Source organism: Erinaceus europaeus, chromosome 17, assembly GCF_950295315.1.
Source record: "Erinaceus europaeus chromosome 17, mEriEur2.1, whole genome shotgun sequence".
In the NCBI taxonomy this organism is placed as follows: Eukaryota; Metazoa; Chordata; class Mammalia; order Eulipotyphla; family Erinaceidae; genus Erinaceus; species Erinaceus europaeus.
In genome coordinates this window covers 15,075,456-15,090,806 of record NC_080178.1, presented here as the reverse complement: position 1 = coordinate 15,090,806, position 15,351 = coordinate 15,075,456, and the positions used below count along the sequence as shown (strand labels likewise).

Sequence of the window (15,351 nt, the reverse complement as noted above, 5' to 3'; positions counted from 1 at the left end):
GATTGGCCAGCAGTGACCTGAACCCCTTTAATCCATGTCACCATGATTGGATCCCCACTAGGCTATAAGCTCACTGAGACAGAGACCAGGTTATGAGAGTACATCCCTCAGCAGCTAGAAGTTGTTATTTGAAAATACTGCAGAACTTGTGACCACATTCTTGGGAAGACAGTGTTTCCTGCCATAAACAGTTTGGCTCACGTGTTGCTGAAAGGCAGGTTAATAACTCTCCAGACACTTTAGGGAAGTGGCAGGGACTTCTGGGTGATGATTGTATGAAAGGAAAATTAAAAAAAATTTACATATTTTTAAAATCTTCACTTATTTATTGGATATACACAGCCAGAAATTGAGAGGGAAGGGGGTGATAGGGAGAGAGACAGAGAGACACCTGCAGCACTGCTTCACCACTCGTGAAGCTTTCCTCCTGCAGGTGGGGACTGGGGACTTGAACCTGTGTCCTTGCACACTGCAACATGTACACTCAATCAGGTGCGCCACCACCCGGCTCCTGAAAGGCATATTTGTTAAAACCTACTTTCTCTGCATTAAAAAATATTTGTTTGTGGTCTGGGAGGTGGCGTAGTGGATAAAGCACTGGATTCTCAACCATGAGGTCTTGAGTTTGATCCCTGGCAGCACATGTACTAGAATGATGTCTGGTTCTTTCTCTCATCCTATCTTTCTCATGAATAAATAAGTAAATTCTTTAAACATTTTGTTGATTTGTTTATTTATTGGATAGAGACACAGAGAAACTGAGAGGGAAGGGAGAAGACAGAGAGGGACAGAGATACCGAGATACCTGCAGAACTGCTTCACCACTAGTGAAGCTTCCTCCTGCAGGTGAGGACTGGGGGGTTTGAACCTGGGCTGTTGGGCATTGTAATGTGTCCACTCAGCTGGGTCCAACTCCATCTGGTCCTCTACCTGTGCATTTTTGCATGAATCTTACACCAGGGATTTCACTCCCAGGGTAGAGTCAAGCTATAGACACATGGAGGACTTCGCTGAACAACATAAATCCACCCTCTCCCAGCACAAGCATTCACTAAACCCCTTAGGGCTACAATCAGAGAGAGATGCTCCCAGGCTGCAAAGTGGAGGATCGAGTATGGTACACACCTCTTCCTGGTGGCAAGGAATCAGCTGGGTTAGGGTAAACATATTAAGAATAATTTGTTCTGGGAGGTGGTGCAGTCGCTAAAGTACCGGACTCCTCAGTATGAGGTCATTAGTTTGACCCCTGGCGTCTCATGTGTTAGAGGGATGCTGATTCTCTCTCTCTGCTCTTTAGTAAAGAAATAAATCATTCTCTTTGTTTTTCCTTCCCCTTCCTTCTACTTTGTTCAATGGGACAGAGAGAAATTGAGAAGGGAGGGGTGACACAGACATCTGCAAACTTGCTTCATGGCTTGTGAAGTGTCCCCCCTGCAGGTGGTAGGTGGGGGTTGAAACCCGGGTCCTTGAACATAGTAATGTATGCTTTCAACCAGGTGCACTACTGCCCAGGCCCCTAAGAAATAAATCAATCTTTTACAAAAGTATAATATTTAAGAATCAAAGTAGAAACAAACAAACAAACATCCCAGCCTTGTGAGCCACAAACCTTAGTATTTGGCCAGGGCACCTGTATTACATTACAGACACAGTTTAGCTACCTGGCCTGCTCACCAAGGTGTCTTAGGGGGTCCTGGGAGCTCCCATAGGGCCCCGGGGTAGAGACAGAAGCCTCTAGGTCCCCAACCTGACTCTAGCTGGTGTGTGTGTGTGTATGTGTGTGTGTGTGTGTGCTTTTGTTTTTTGCTACCAGGGTTATTTACCGCTGGGATTCTGTGCCTGCACGATGAATCCACTACTCTTAGAGGCCTTTTTTTTTCTTTTTGAAAGTTAATTAATTAATTAAAAGTTGTTTTTTCTGGGAGTTGGGCGGTAGCGCAGCAGGTTAAACACAGGTGGCTCAAAGTGCAAGGACTGGTGTAAGGATCCTGGTTCGAGCCCCCAACTCCCCACCTGCAGGGGGGTCGCTTCACCTGTGGTGAAGCAGGTCTACAGGTGTCTATCTTTCTCTCCCCCTCTCTTTTGTCTCCTTCTCTCTCCATTTCTCTCTGTCCTGTCCAACAATGATGACATCAATAACAACAACAATAATAAGTACAACAATAAAACAAGGGCAACAAAAGGGAATAAGTAAAAATATTAAAAAATTTGTTTTCCCTCCAGTCTCTGGGGTTTGGTGCCGGTACTATGAATTTACTGTTCTTGTGGCCATCTCCCCCCCCCCCCATTATATTGGATAGGACAGAGAGAAATTGAGCATGAGAGGGAGACAGAAACGAGACACCTTCAGACCTTCACCACTTGTGAAGAGTCTCTGCTACAGGTGGAAAGTAGTGGCTCGAACCCAGGTCCTAGCACATGATAGTGTGTGCGCTTAACTGGGGAGGCCGCCACCCAACTCTCTTTAGTTTTTAGGTTTTTAAAAAATATTTTATTTATTAATGAGAAAGGAGGAGAGAAAGAAAGAACCAGACATCACTCTGATACATGTGCTGCCGGGGATTGAACTCAGGACCTCATGCTTGAGAGTTCAAAGCCCTATCCACTGCGCCACCTCCCGGACCACCCTTTAGTTTTTCATTATGATAAAGAGAGAAATAGGATGAGAGAAGAGAGAGGGAGAAAGAAAGAAGCCTGCAGCCTGTTCTACTGCTTGTGAAGGATCCCCACCCCCTGCAGGTGGGGACTGGGAACTTAAGTCTTGCCCATGGTCAACTTCTGCACTTTATTGGCTGCACCACTGCCTGGTCCCTTTAGCTGCTTTTGTGTATTTGCTGGTTTTTTTTTTTGTTTGTTTGTTTTATGTTGGATAGCTATATCTATCTCTCCCTCTCTATATATCCTGCTCTGAGCATATTTGCTGAGTCTTCATACCTGCAGGGTTCCACAGCTCCTGGCAGACTCTGTCTGGTTTAGAAAGATGGAGAAAGGCAGGAACGGACTGACAAAGAGAGGCACCATAGTACTGCTCCACCACTAGTGATGCTTCCTCCTTCCATGGTGGCTGCAGGCTCAAGTCTGGGTCCTCTTGCATGATAAAGTGTGTTTCACTCTGGGTGAGCTATCTCCCAAACCCTACATAACCATTAAATAAAGAACTCTCCAAAATTTGGAACTCTGCTCTGAGTGATAACAACTCCAAAGCCCACAAGTCAGGCTCAGAGCTCACTATCTAAGCTGCCACCTGGCCCAGGCCAGGCAGAGGGCAGTGTAGACCATGACCTTCCCCAGGGGACCGGAAGCAGGTCCCTAGAGGACAGCACCAGGGCATCTCATACCTGATGACGTCCAGGAACACATCTGTGTAGTAGACCTTCCCCTCCACACTGTCGTAGTCCAGGGAGATGACATTGTTGAGCTCAGGGATGGGGATGTGCACATCGGTGTGGTCACTGGTGTCCAGCGAGATGCGTCGGATGGAGCCGCGGCTGGAGAAGAGCAGGTAGGTCTCGGGGGAGGGGTCACAGGTCTTGCCGTCCCCTTTCAGCTGGATGCCTGTGGGGCAGGCGCAGGAGAAGCCAGATGGCCGAGGCAAGCAGAGGTGGGAGCAGCCACCATTCCTGGGGCCACACTTGTTAAAACCTGGTGGTTGAGACAGAGAGAGATGTTTGGGTCTGATACTCTGCCTGAAAGCCTGAACCATACAAAGGCCTTGTCTTGTGTTGGTTAGCCTCTGTTCTAATTGGCAGGATCCAGTGGCTGGCAGGGATGAAGTGAAAAGAGTAGGGGTGTCCCCAGGAGTTCTTTGAAGGTGACAGCACTAGGCAGTTGTAGCACTAGCCATGCTCAGAGGGAGCACAGCTTGATCCTGGCAGGGGGCTTAGGCAGGCCCCTGTGTTTCACGAGTCCCCATGCTTTTTCTGTCTCTAATGCTGTGACAACCCCAGGTAGCTGGGGAGGGGGCCTCTCGCTCATGGCCCTCAGGGTCTTCTCACCCAGTGGCTGTGTGCGGTCCACAGCCTGGATGTCCATGAGGCCTGGCAGGTTGGACCTCACCAGGATGACATTGCTGCCAGTCCCCTTGTCTGCACGGTGGATGCTGCGGGTCTGCCAGTCAGTCCAGTAGATGTAGGAGCCGAGCAGCGTGAGGCCGTAGGGGTGCTGCACAGGCGACACCAGCGTGTGCCGATTGGCACCATTCAGGTCTGCGGCCTCAATGCGCTAGAGAGGTGGGAGGGAAGAGGTTGCCTGTCAGTGGTAGGAACCCTGCACGGTGATGCCAAGGGGCTTGTTCCTGTCTTCCTGGGCTTCTGGGAGCAACAGAACTCTCACCTCGGTGTGGGCATCAGCCCAGAGCAGCTGAGAATTGGCCTTGTCCACGGTCAGCCCGTTGGGCCAGCCCAGATTGTTGCTGATGAGTACCGTCCGCTCAGAGCCATCCATTCCGGCTCGCTCCAACTTGGCGTTCTCCCCCCAGTCGGTCCAGTACATGAACCTGGGCACAGAAGCACACTTGGCCGTTACCCCTCCCTAGCTTCTCTGCACTGTACTTACAAGGTGCCGATCAGTGTGAGTACTTGAAGTGCAGAAAGGGAACTGGTTGGTGAGTGTAGAGTTTCAGATGTGTAAGATGACAAAGCGCTGAAGATCTGTTTCACAATATACTTAAAATAACTAAAATGTACACATGATGGCTGAGGTAGCAAGTTTCACCATATACATGTACTGCAACTAAAAAAAAATGTTATTATGCCCAGGAGGTAGCATGATGACTACAGAGCTGGACTCTCGAGCATGAGGTCTTGAGCAAGAACTCCAGCATTACATGTGCCAGAGTGGTATTCTGGTTCTCTCTCTCTCATAAATGAATAAATCTTTAAAAAATAGGGGACAGGGGAGTCGGGCTGTAGCGCAGCGCGTTAAGCACAGGTGGCACAAAGCGCAAGGACCGGCGTAAGGATCCCGGTTTGAGCCCCTGGCTCCCCACTTGTAGGGGAGTCGCTTCACAAGCGGTGAAGCAGGTCTGCAGGTGTCTATCTTTCTCTCCCTCTCTTTCTTCCCCCATTTCTCTCCATTTCTCTCTGTCCTATCCAACAACGATGGCAACAACAATAATAACTACAACAATAAAACAACAAAGGCAACAAAAGGGAATAAATAAATAATCTTTAAAAAATGTTTAAAAAAATAGGGGACAGATAGCATAATGGTTATGCAAACAGAGTCTTATGCCTGAGTCCCAGGTTCAATCTTCTGCACCACCATAAGCCACAGCTGAGCAGTGCTCTGGTTAAAAAGGGGGCCAGGTGGTAGTGCATCTGGTTGAGAGCACAGGTTACAATGTGCAAGGACCTGGGTTGGAGGCCCAGGTCCCCACCTGCAGGGAGAAAGCTTCACCAGTGGTGAAGCAGTGCTGCAGGTATCTCTTCCTCTCTATCACCCCCCTTCCCTCTCAATTTCTGGCTGTCTCTATCTAATAAATAAATAAAGATAATGAAAATTAATAATAATAATAATGAAAGTAGTGGCAGGGGGCAGTGGCACAGTGGATAAGACATTAGACACTCAAGCATGAGATCCTGAATTTGATCCTGGGCATTGCATGTGCTAGAGTGATGTTCTAGTTCTCTCTCCCCCACCTCATAAAATAAACGAATAAACCTTAACAATAAAGTCAGGGGCTGGGGAGGTGGCATAGCAGCCTTGCATGCATGAGGTCCTGGGTTCAGTCCCCTGCACCACATGAGAGCAACAAAGACAACATGAATGGAACTTAACGGTGGTGCCTTGGTCTCTCTCATGTAAAATCCAAATTGGGCCTGGGAGGCAGCTTGGAGGAACAGACACTTCATATGATGAATCCCTGGGTTTCTCAGGTCCCCAGAATCAGATAAACAGATGGTTTTTTTGTTTGTTTTGTTTTTTGCCTCCAGGGTTATTGCTGGGGCTCAGTGTCTGCACTATAAATCCACTGCTTCTGGAGGCCATTTTTCCCTTTTGTTGCCCTTGTTGTTTATCATTGTTGTTGTTACTATTATTGTTGTCACTGCTGTCGTTGTTGTTAGACAGGAAAGAGAGAAATGGAGAGAGGAGGGGAAGACAGAGAGGGGGAGAGAAAGATAGACACCTGCAGACCTGCTTCACCGCCTGTGAAGCGATCCCCCTGCAGGTGGGGAGCCAGGGGCTTGAACTGGGATCCTTCCACCTGTCCTTGTGCTTTGCACCATGTGCGCTTAACCTACTGCGTTACCGCCCTGCCCCATTAAACAGATGTTCTTATCCATGCATTATCTCACTTATTCCTCAAAGGCCACAAAACCTGTATTTTACTGTCACTCATTTTACAGATAATGGAGCCCAAGTTCAGAGGATCAGAGAGGTTAACTATGGACTCAAAGTGACAGATGCAGCAAATAAAGGGTGAGGGAATCTGAAGCCTGGATTTCTAATTCTAAGTTATATATTTTTTCATAATAAAATAAATGTATTCTTTCTTTAAATTTTGTTAACTTTTTTGTTTATTACAAACAAACAGAGCACTGTTCAGCTCTGGCTTATGGTGATGCAGGGGGACTGAACTTGGGAGCCTTAGGCATTAGAGTCTATTTGCATAACCATTATGCTATCTATCCTCCACCCTAATTTAAAAAAATTAAACTAATACTAGTAAATACAATGGTTTACAGAACTGAGAAAATCTGAGAGGTATAGTTTCTCTCTTTCTTTCCTTCTTTCTTTTTTTTCTCTAGGGTTACTGCTGGGGCTTGGTGCTGGCACTGTGAATCCACTGCTCCTCGTGGCCATTTTTTTCCATTTTATTGGATAGGACAGAAATTGAGAGGGATGGGGAAAACAAAAGGGAGAAAGATAGATATCAGTAGACCTGTTTCACTGCCTGTGAAATACTCCCTTACAGGTGGGGAGCCAGTGGCTTGAACCCAGATCCTTGCCCTTAGTACTATGTGCACCTAACTGGGTGCACCACTGCCCGGCCCCGTAGAGGTACACTTTTGTCTATTGATATATACACCCATAAAGCTTGTTTGTTCATCAGAGCACTGCTCAGCTCTGGCTTATGATGGTGTGAGGATTGAACCTTGGAGACTCAAGCATAAATGTCTATTGCATAAACCATTACTGTTCTGGCATATATATATATATATATATATATATCTTTATTTATTGGATAGAGACAGTCAGAAATCAAGAGGGTAGGGGAGATAGAGAGACAGAGAGAAGGAGAGACACTTGCAGCACTCCTTCACCACTTGTAAAGCTTTCCCTCTGCAGGTGGGGAACGGGGCCTTGAAACTGGGTCCGTGAGCACTGTAACATGTGCACTCAAGCAGGTGCGCCACCACCTGGTCCTCTGGCTCATGTTTTTAATCTCTACACTACACTACCATCTGGAAGAAGTCACAAGGGAGTAGAAGCGCCTGGGGCCCAGCCTAGGCGCTGCCCAGAATCACACTTGCTCATGGGCCAGCGCCCACTGTCACCCACAGCCCCAGCCAGAGAGCAGACTCTCACCCCATCTCATGGTACAGCATGATGGCTCGGGGGCTGTCGAGGTTCTGCCACACCAGCACTTTCCGCATGGACCCGTCCAAGTTGCCCACTTCAATCCGGTTAGTCCCGGTGTCCGTCCAGTACACTTTCCGGCCGATGGCATCGACTGCGAGCCCATCTGTAGTCTGTAGCCCTGCAGGAAGTCGAGATAGCACACTGACTCCTGCCTCCAAGCAGATGGGCTGTGTCCTCAGCTCTGGGTCAGACATGTGGGTTTGCGGGCTGGCAGGAAAGGCCCACCTGTGGTGATGATGTCCTCATGCTGTGTGCCATCCAGACTGGCCCGGCTGATCCTGTGCAGTGTGCTGTCCGACCAGTACACCTTTCCTGGCAAGGGAAGCCTGGATAAGTCCGGGCCCTCGCCTCCCCCGAAGGGAGGCTGATTCACACCCTACAGAAATCAGGGGAACTGCAGAACTACCATAGCAGGACAGCAAGCAGAGATGGAGCTCAGTGATGGAGAATATGCCTTTCATATTTGAGGCCCTGGCTTTGATCCCTAACTGTGCATAATGACAAGAAATAAAGAAGAAAACAAGTGAACAACCCCCCACCCCGACCCGAACATTGTAAATGGCCAGAGTGGTACTCTGGTACGTCTCTCTCTGTCTCTCATAAATCAATCTTTTAAAAATAGCACAACGGCTATTTTTTCAAGTTATTTTTTAAAATTTATTTATATTTTTTAATATTTATTTATTCTCTTTTGTTGCCCTTGTTTTATTGTTGTAGTTATTGATGTCGTCATTATTGGATAGGACAGAGAGAAATGGAGAGAGGAGGGGGAGACAGAGAGGGGGAGAGAAAGATAGACACCTGCAGACCTGCTTCACCGCTTGTGAAGCAACGCCCCTGTAGGTGGGGAGCCGGGGGCTCGAACTGGGATCCTTACGCCGGTCCTTGCGCTTTGCGCCACCTGCGCTTAACCCGCTGAGCTATAGCCCGACTCCCTTCAAGTTATTTTTTATTTGTGATTAGTAGTGGTTTACAACATTGTAAAATAAAAGTTGTAAGATTAGAGTTCCACACGGTCCCACCACCAAAGTTTATAGTAGTTTATAATATATATATATATTATTATAATATATATATATATATATAGGATATATATATATATATATAGGAGAGAAATTGAGAGTGAAGGCCAGAGATGGGGGGGGCGGGTGATGGTGCACCTGATTGAACACACATTACAGTGCATAAGGACCCAGGTTCAAGCCCCAATGCCTATTTTTTTTTAAAGTGAGTGAATGTGGGGAGTCAGGATATAGCGCAGCAGGTTAAGCGCAGGTGGCGCAAAGCGCAAGGACCGGCATAAGGATCGCGGTTCAAGCTCCCAGCTCCCCACCTGCAGGGGGTCACTTCATAGGCGGTAAAGCAGGTCTGTAGCTATCTATCTTTCTCTCCTCCTCTGTCTCCCTTCCTCTCTTGATTTCTCTCTGCCCTATCCAACAGCAGCAATATCAATGGCAACAATAGCAATATTAACGATAACAAGGGCAACAAAATGGCCTTCAGGAGTAGTGGGCTCAGAGTGCAGGCACTGAACCCCAGCAATAACCCTGGAGGCAAAAAAAGTGAGTGAATTTATGTCCACATTTTATAAGTATTGTTTTGCAAATACTTTGAACAACACAGTGGCAAGTCTTACTTTAGACACCAGCAGACCTGCTCCACCATTTGTGAAGCAACTCCTCTGCAGGTGGGGACTGGGGGCTTGAACCGGGACCCTTACATCAATCCTTGCGCTTTGCGCCACCTGCGCTTAACCCCGCTGCGCTACCACCTGACTCCCTTGAAAGTCTTTTTACATAACCATTATGCTATCCCCCTGGCCCACAATAGCTACTTCCTTTTTTTTTTGGGGGGGGGTGTCTGCAATTTATTTATTTTCTTTATTGGGGGATTAATGGTTTATAGTCAACAGTAAAATACAGTAGTTTGTACATATGTCAACACACACACACACACACACACACACACACACACAGCAAACCTGAGAGAGGGAGAGGGAGAGAGAGAGCGTCCAGAGCACTGCTCAACTCTGGCTTATGGTGGTGTTTGAGACTGAACCTGGGACCTTGCAGCCTCAGACATGAAAAGCCTTTTGCAGAACCATTATGCTGCCTCCCCAGACCTCCAGCACAACTGCTCTTGACATTTCTCAGTTTTCCATGTAATAATCTAACCCCCATAGGTCTTCCTCTGACAATGGCTGATTTTTACTGAGAGGGAAGCCAAGGCACTTTTTATGCCACATAGTATTCTATTTACTTAAATTAATTGATTATAGAGACAGAGAAATTGAGAGGAAAAAGAAGATACACAGAGTGGCACTTGCAGTTGCCTCGCCATCTGGGGACTGGGGGCTTGAACCTGGATCACTGTGCATAGTAGTGTGTGCTCTCAACTGGATACACCATCATCTGGTTCTGATAATCTATTTTTTAAAGTATTTATTTATTTATTACTGGTGGGAATAAAGAACCAGGGCATCACTCTGGCAGATGTATGCCAGGGATCATACTCAGGACCTCATGTCTGAGAGTCCAATCCTTTGTCCACTGTGCTACTTTCTTGGCTGAGTGATTATGTGTTACTGGGGACCCAGGGCTTCAGCATACACAGCCTGCATTCCACTTGTCAAAGTATTTCCTTGGTCCCCAGGACAACTCCTTTAAGAAATATATTTTTGTTCATTTGAGAGAGGTAAGACAGAAAGACACACAGACACACACAAACACATATGCATGCATGCAGAGAGAGCAAGCACGAGACAGAGAGAGAGAGAGAGAAAAAGAGAGAGAGAGGAGCACTGCTCAGCTCTGGCTTATGGTGGTGCTTGGGACTGAACCTGGGTTCTTGGAGCCTCAGATATGAGTCTTTTGTAGAACCATTATGCTGCCTCCCCAGACCCCCGAGCACAACTCTTGACAGAGGTGAGAAGGAAAACCCCAAACCTTGCCCTCGTGCTATGGGTACATTCGTGGAGGGTATGGTGTGGTAACATATACTATGAGGAGGTATGAAATTGTACCCCCTGAAACATACAGCCTAGCACACCAACATTACCTCAATCCAAAATACAAATAAAACAAAACAAAAACCTTGTGCTCACACTGAAGAGAAAGTGCTGTGTGTGTGTGGGAGGGGGAAGAGGCCCCAGGTGCTAGTAGAAGGGGAGGGGGGCAGGAAGGGCAGCCAGGGTGGGTGGGGGCAAACAGACCTTCCTGGGGATCCACGCCAATGGCAATGGTGTTCTTCATGGTCACGTTGACCGGCACCACTACATCGGCAAAATAGGGGATGTCCAAGGAGACCATGCGGATGTCTATCCTCCTGGCGAAGATGAGGAAACTATTCATGCCTGCCCGGGTGCAGAGAGAAGGGAAGAGACAGTCATGCCAGCAGCCACTGTGAGGACGCGGAGGAAGACACTTGCTGCAGGTGCCCTGGCTCTACAAGTTTCTGGCTTTGTGGTTCTGGGAAAATCCGGCGCTGGGAAATGAACTCAAAGCTTGTGCTATGAGCACACTACTGCTGAGCAGCCTCCCTGACCCATTTCATTTGTTTTTTTAATTTTTACTTTATTTATTATTAGATAGAGACAGGGAGAAATTGAGAGGGGAAGGGGAGATAAAGAGAGGAAAAAGACACACACAGAGAGAGAGAGACACCTGCAGTGCTGCTTCACCACTTGTGAAGCAGGTAGGGACCAGGGGCTTGAACCCGGGTCCTTGTACACTGTAATGCATGTGCTCAACCAAGTGTGCCACTCCCTGACCCCTGACTATTACATATTTTTAAAAAATTATTTATTTATTTTGCCTCCAGGGTTATCGCTGGGGCTCAGCGCCTGCACCACGAGTCCATTGCTCCTGGAGGCCATTTTCTCCCTTTTGTTTCCCTTGTTGTCTTATCATTGTTGTGATTGTTATTGTTGTGATTGTTGTTGGATAGGACAGAGAGAAACTGAGAGAGGAGGGGAAGACAGAGAAGGGAGAGAAAGACACCTGCAGACCTGCTTCACCGCCTGTGAAGAGACACCCCTGCAGGTGGGGGCCTGGGGGCTCGAACTGGGATCTTTAAGCCATGTGCGCTTAACCCGTTGTGCTACCACCCGATCCCCTACACATTTCTTTAAATTTAGCTAAGCATCCACTCTACCACTGAGCTATACCTTCTTGACTTTCACTTTTTGATTGAGAGAGAGAGAGAGAGAGAGAAAATATACCTCAGCACCATTCCACCAATTGTGGAACTCCCCCTAGTGCTGTCCATGGTACACTCACATATGCCAGGGCTGGAATCCAAGGTTTGCACATGGTAAGGCCTGCACTTTACTACGTACTATCTCTAGACCCTTCTGGGAAAGCTACCTAAGCCTCAGTTTTATCATCTCTAAAAATAGGGATGGCAACACAGGACTGTGGGATTAAAAACAGTCATTAGCAACTTGGGACAGTGGCTAGGGCAGTGGACTTTCAAGCATGAGGTCTTGAGTTTGATTCCTGGCATTACATATGCCACAGTGCCACACAGAAATAATTCTTTAGGATAAAAAAAAAGGGGGTGTGGTCCGGGAGGTGGCACAGTGGATAAAGCATTGGACTCTCAAGCATGAGCTCCCTAGTTCAATTCCCGGCAGCACATGTACCAGAGTGATGTCTGGCTCTTTCTCTCTCCTCCTATGTTTCTCATTAATAAAAAAATAAAATCTTTAAAGAAAAGAAAGGGGGTGTGGGGGGGGTGGTAGACAGAAAGCACTTAGCCCTGGGTCTGCTACACAATCCTAAATGATAACCTTTAGTTAATATTATGAAATGCCTCTGAGAAGGACCCTTTCCCATGAAGTTCATGTTAATTAAAGAGGGCTTTACCTGCAATCTCCAGCTCTCTTCTCTATCCAATTCCCCAGAACGTTAAGATTCAAGCAAAGCCAACCATACAACACCCCCATGGAGAAACACTGACTTCCAACATCTCAGTAGCCGGGTCCCACATTGGGATCCTCCAGTGAAGGTTGTCACATAGACTGTGCTGGCTGTAACGCACACCAGAGCCACATCCAAAGGAGGTACCATTACACTGTCAATATCACATTTTTAGCATTAATTTACACCAACCTTGGACAGAAGGACTTGTTCTAACCAAACTATTTTAACAATTTTCTTTTAAATTAAAAAATTTTAACATGTATATTTATTTTCCCTTTTGTTGCCTTTGTTGTTTTTTATTGTTGTTGTAGTTATTATTATTTTTTTTAATTTCTTTATTGGGGAATTAATGTTTTACATTCAACAGTTAATATAATAGTTTGTACATGCATAACATTTCCCAGTTTTCCATATAACAATACAACCCTCACTAGATTCTCTGTCATCCTTCTTGGACCTGTATTCTCCCCACCCACCCACCCCAGAGTCTTCTACTTTGGTGCATGTTGTAGTTATTATTATTGTTGTTGTTAGATAGGACAGAGAGAAATGGAGAGAGGAGGGGAAGACAGAGAGGGGGAGAGAAAGATAGATACCTGCAGACCTGCTTCACCACTTCTGAAGTGACTCCCTTACAGGTGGGGAGCTGGGGGCTCGAACTGGGATCCTTACTTTGGTCCTTCTGCTTCTGCTTTTGTTGTCCTGGTTGTTTTATCATTATTGTGGCTATTATTATTGTTGTTATTGATGTCACTGTCGTTGGATAAGACATAGAGAAATCGAGAGAGGAGGGGAAGACAGAGAGGGGAGAGAAAGATAGACACCTGCAGACCTGATTCACCTCTTGTGAAGCGACCCTTCTGCAGGTGGGGAACTGGGGGCTCAAACCGGGATACTTAATGCCGGTCCTTGTGCTTTGTGCCATTTGCGCTTAACCTGCCGGGCTACCGCCCGACCCCTGGGAGCATCTTTTTGTGATGTGCACAGAGACCCAAAGAACTACTTGAAGCCTGCCTCTAATCCTGTCCACCTGGTCCCCTGAGCCTCTCCTCTCTTCTGAAAGCCTTATGTTTATCTTAAAGCTTCTAGAAGCACCAGGACTTGTGGGTTCTCAGACCCCAGTAGAGTCCGTCTTCAAGGAAGGCAGAGAGTTACTGGTCCTCTTGGAGGACCACAATACTTCCACTCACCTGGTGAACATGTCTTGCCATCAGGCATCAGGTTGATGCCCGTGGGGCAGGTACAGCTGAAGCCACTTGGAGTTGGGGACCGAAGACACAGATGGCTGCAGCCACCATTCCCCAGGGCACAAGGTGTGGACACTAGGTAGAGAGAAGGGGATGGTTATATGGGAGGGGGTTATATGGGAGGTTTACAGCAGAGGAATGTCACGGAGAAGGCAGTACAGTGCCAGCCAGAAGCTACTCACCTGGGGGCCTCCGGCGATGGAAGACGTGGATGTCCATGAGATTCTCCAGGTTCTCCTGCAGGGTCTCCCGGTCCAGTCCCGTCTGCCGGTCTGCGCTCTGTATGCTCTTCGTCTGCCAGTCAGTCCAGTAGATGCGCTCGCCGTAGAGGGTCAACCCAAAGGGGTGGGGGAGCTGGCTCCCAATCAGCACCTGCCAGGGTCCCAGGACTTGGATCATCTCCCCATCAGTCCACAAAAGAGATCAAGGGATTGGGGGAAGGGTCGGAATACAGTTCTGCCGCTATCACCTGTGACCTTGAGCAGGAGGGCAGGACTAGGAGACTCTCGGAGTCTTGGCCTGCCAACCTGTGCTAGCCTGGTCCCCAGAGTGCGTGATGATTATAAAGCATTATTTATTATTTACAGCATCTCCGAGTATCTCTGCACAAATTACTCATTAATCACAAAAAAGGAAAAGTAACTTAAACTTGGTTACCATCTCCTTTTTTAAAAAAGTTTTTATTATCTTTATTTATTGGATAAAGACAGTCAGAAATTGAGAGGGAAGCGGGAGATAGGGAGAGAGACAGAGAGACACCTGCACCCCTGCGTCACCACTCATGAAACTTTCCCTCTGCAGGTGAGGACCAGGGGCTTGAACCTGGGTCCTTGTGCACTGTAATGTGTGTGCTTAACCAGGTGCGCCACCGCCTGGTCCCCTTGGTCACCATCTTAACCACACAAAGTTAATATGGAGATGACAGGACATACTGACATCTGTGCCTTCTGGTGAGACAGAGATTTAGAAGAGCATCCTTTAAAAAAAAAATTTATTTATTGTGGTCCGGGAGGTGGTGCAGGGGTAAAGCTTTGGACTCTCAAACATGAGGTCCTGAGTTCGATCCCCGACAGCACATGTGCCAGAGTGATGTCTGGTTCTTTCTATCTCCTCCTATCTTTATCATAAATAAATAAAATCTTTAAAAAATTATTTATTTCCTTTTTGTTGCCCTTTTTTTTTTTTTATTGTTGTAGTTATTGATGTCGTCATTGTTGGATAGGACAGAGAGAAATGGAGAGAGGAGGGAGACAGAGAGGGGGAGAGAAAGATATACACCAGGGCCAGAGCCTCAAACCGGGATCCTTACGCCAGTCCTTGCCACCTGTGCTTAACCCGCTGTGCAACCATCTGACTTCCTTAGAAGAACGTCCTTGCCCCAAAAGCACACTGAGTCTAATCATGAGAAAATAGCAGACAAACTGGAAGGAGGTTCAAAATAACTGACATTTACTTTTTAAAACCACAAAGCTCAAAAAAGACATAGAACGTGTTAAGAGATGATTACAGAGATGAGATTGCCATCTGAGACCGGATCCTGGGATGGAGGGGAAAAAAAAAGCTGTGCGTGTGAAGGGGAGGGGTGCTGGCTTGATAGC

At 47.2% G+C, this 15,351-nt stretch overlaps 1 protein-coding gene across 2 annotated transcripts in view; it reads right to left on the bottom strand.

Annotated features, from left to right (window-relative positions):
- The window catches only part of LRP4 (LDL receptor related protein 4), an 80,848-nt gene that overhangs the window by 25,411 nt on the left and 40,086 nt on the right, over positions 1-15,351 (bottom strand). For both annotated transcript variants that reach the window (XR_009545594.1, XM_060176483.1), the window contains exons 21-28: positions 13,936-14,125; positions 13,697-13,828; positions 10,796-10,936; positions 7,810-7,896; positions 7,531-7,702; positions 4,333-4,495; positions 3,996-4,221; positions 3,339-3,642 (exon numbers count right to left, since the gene is read on the bottom strand). Coding sequence is in view for 1 of the 2 variants with exons in the window: in XM_060176483.1 (XP_060032466.1) it covers positions 3,339-3,642; positions 3,996-4,221; positions 4,333-4,495; positions 7,531-7,702; positions 7,810-7,896; positions 10,796-10,936; positions 13,697-13,828; positions 13,936-14,125 (1,415 nt within the window). In the remaining variant the exon portion in view is untranslated. The remainder of the gene's footprint in view (positions 1-3,338; positions 3,643-3,995; positions 4,222-4,332; positions 4,496-7,530; positions 7,703-7,809; positions 7,897-10,795; positions 10,937-13,696; positions 13,829-13,935; positions 14,126-15,351) is intronic.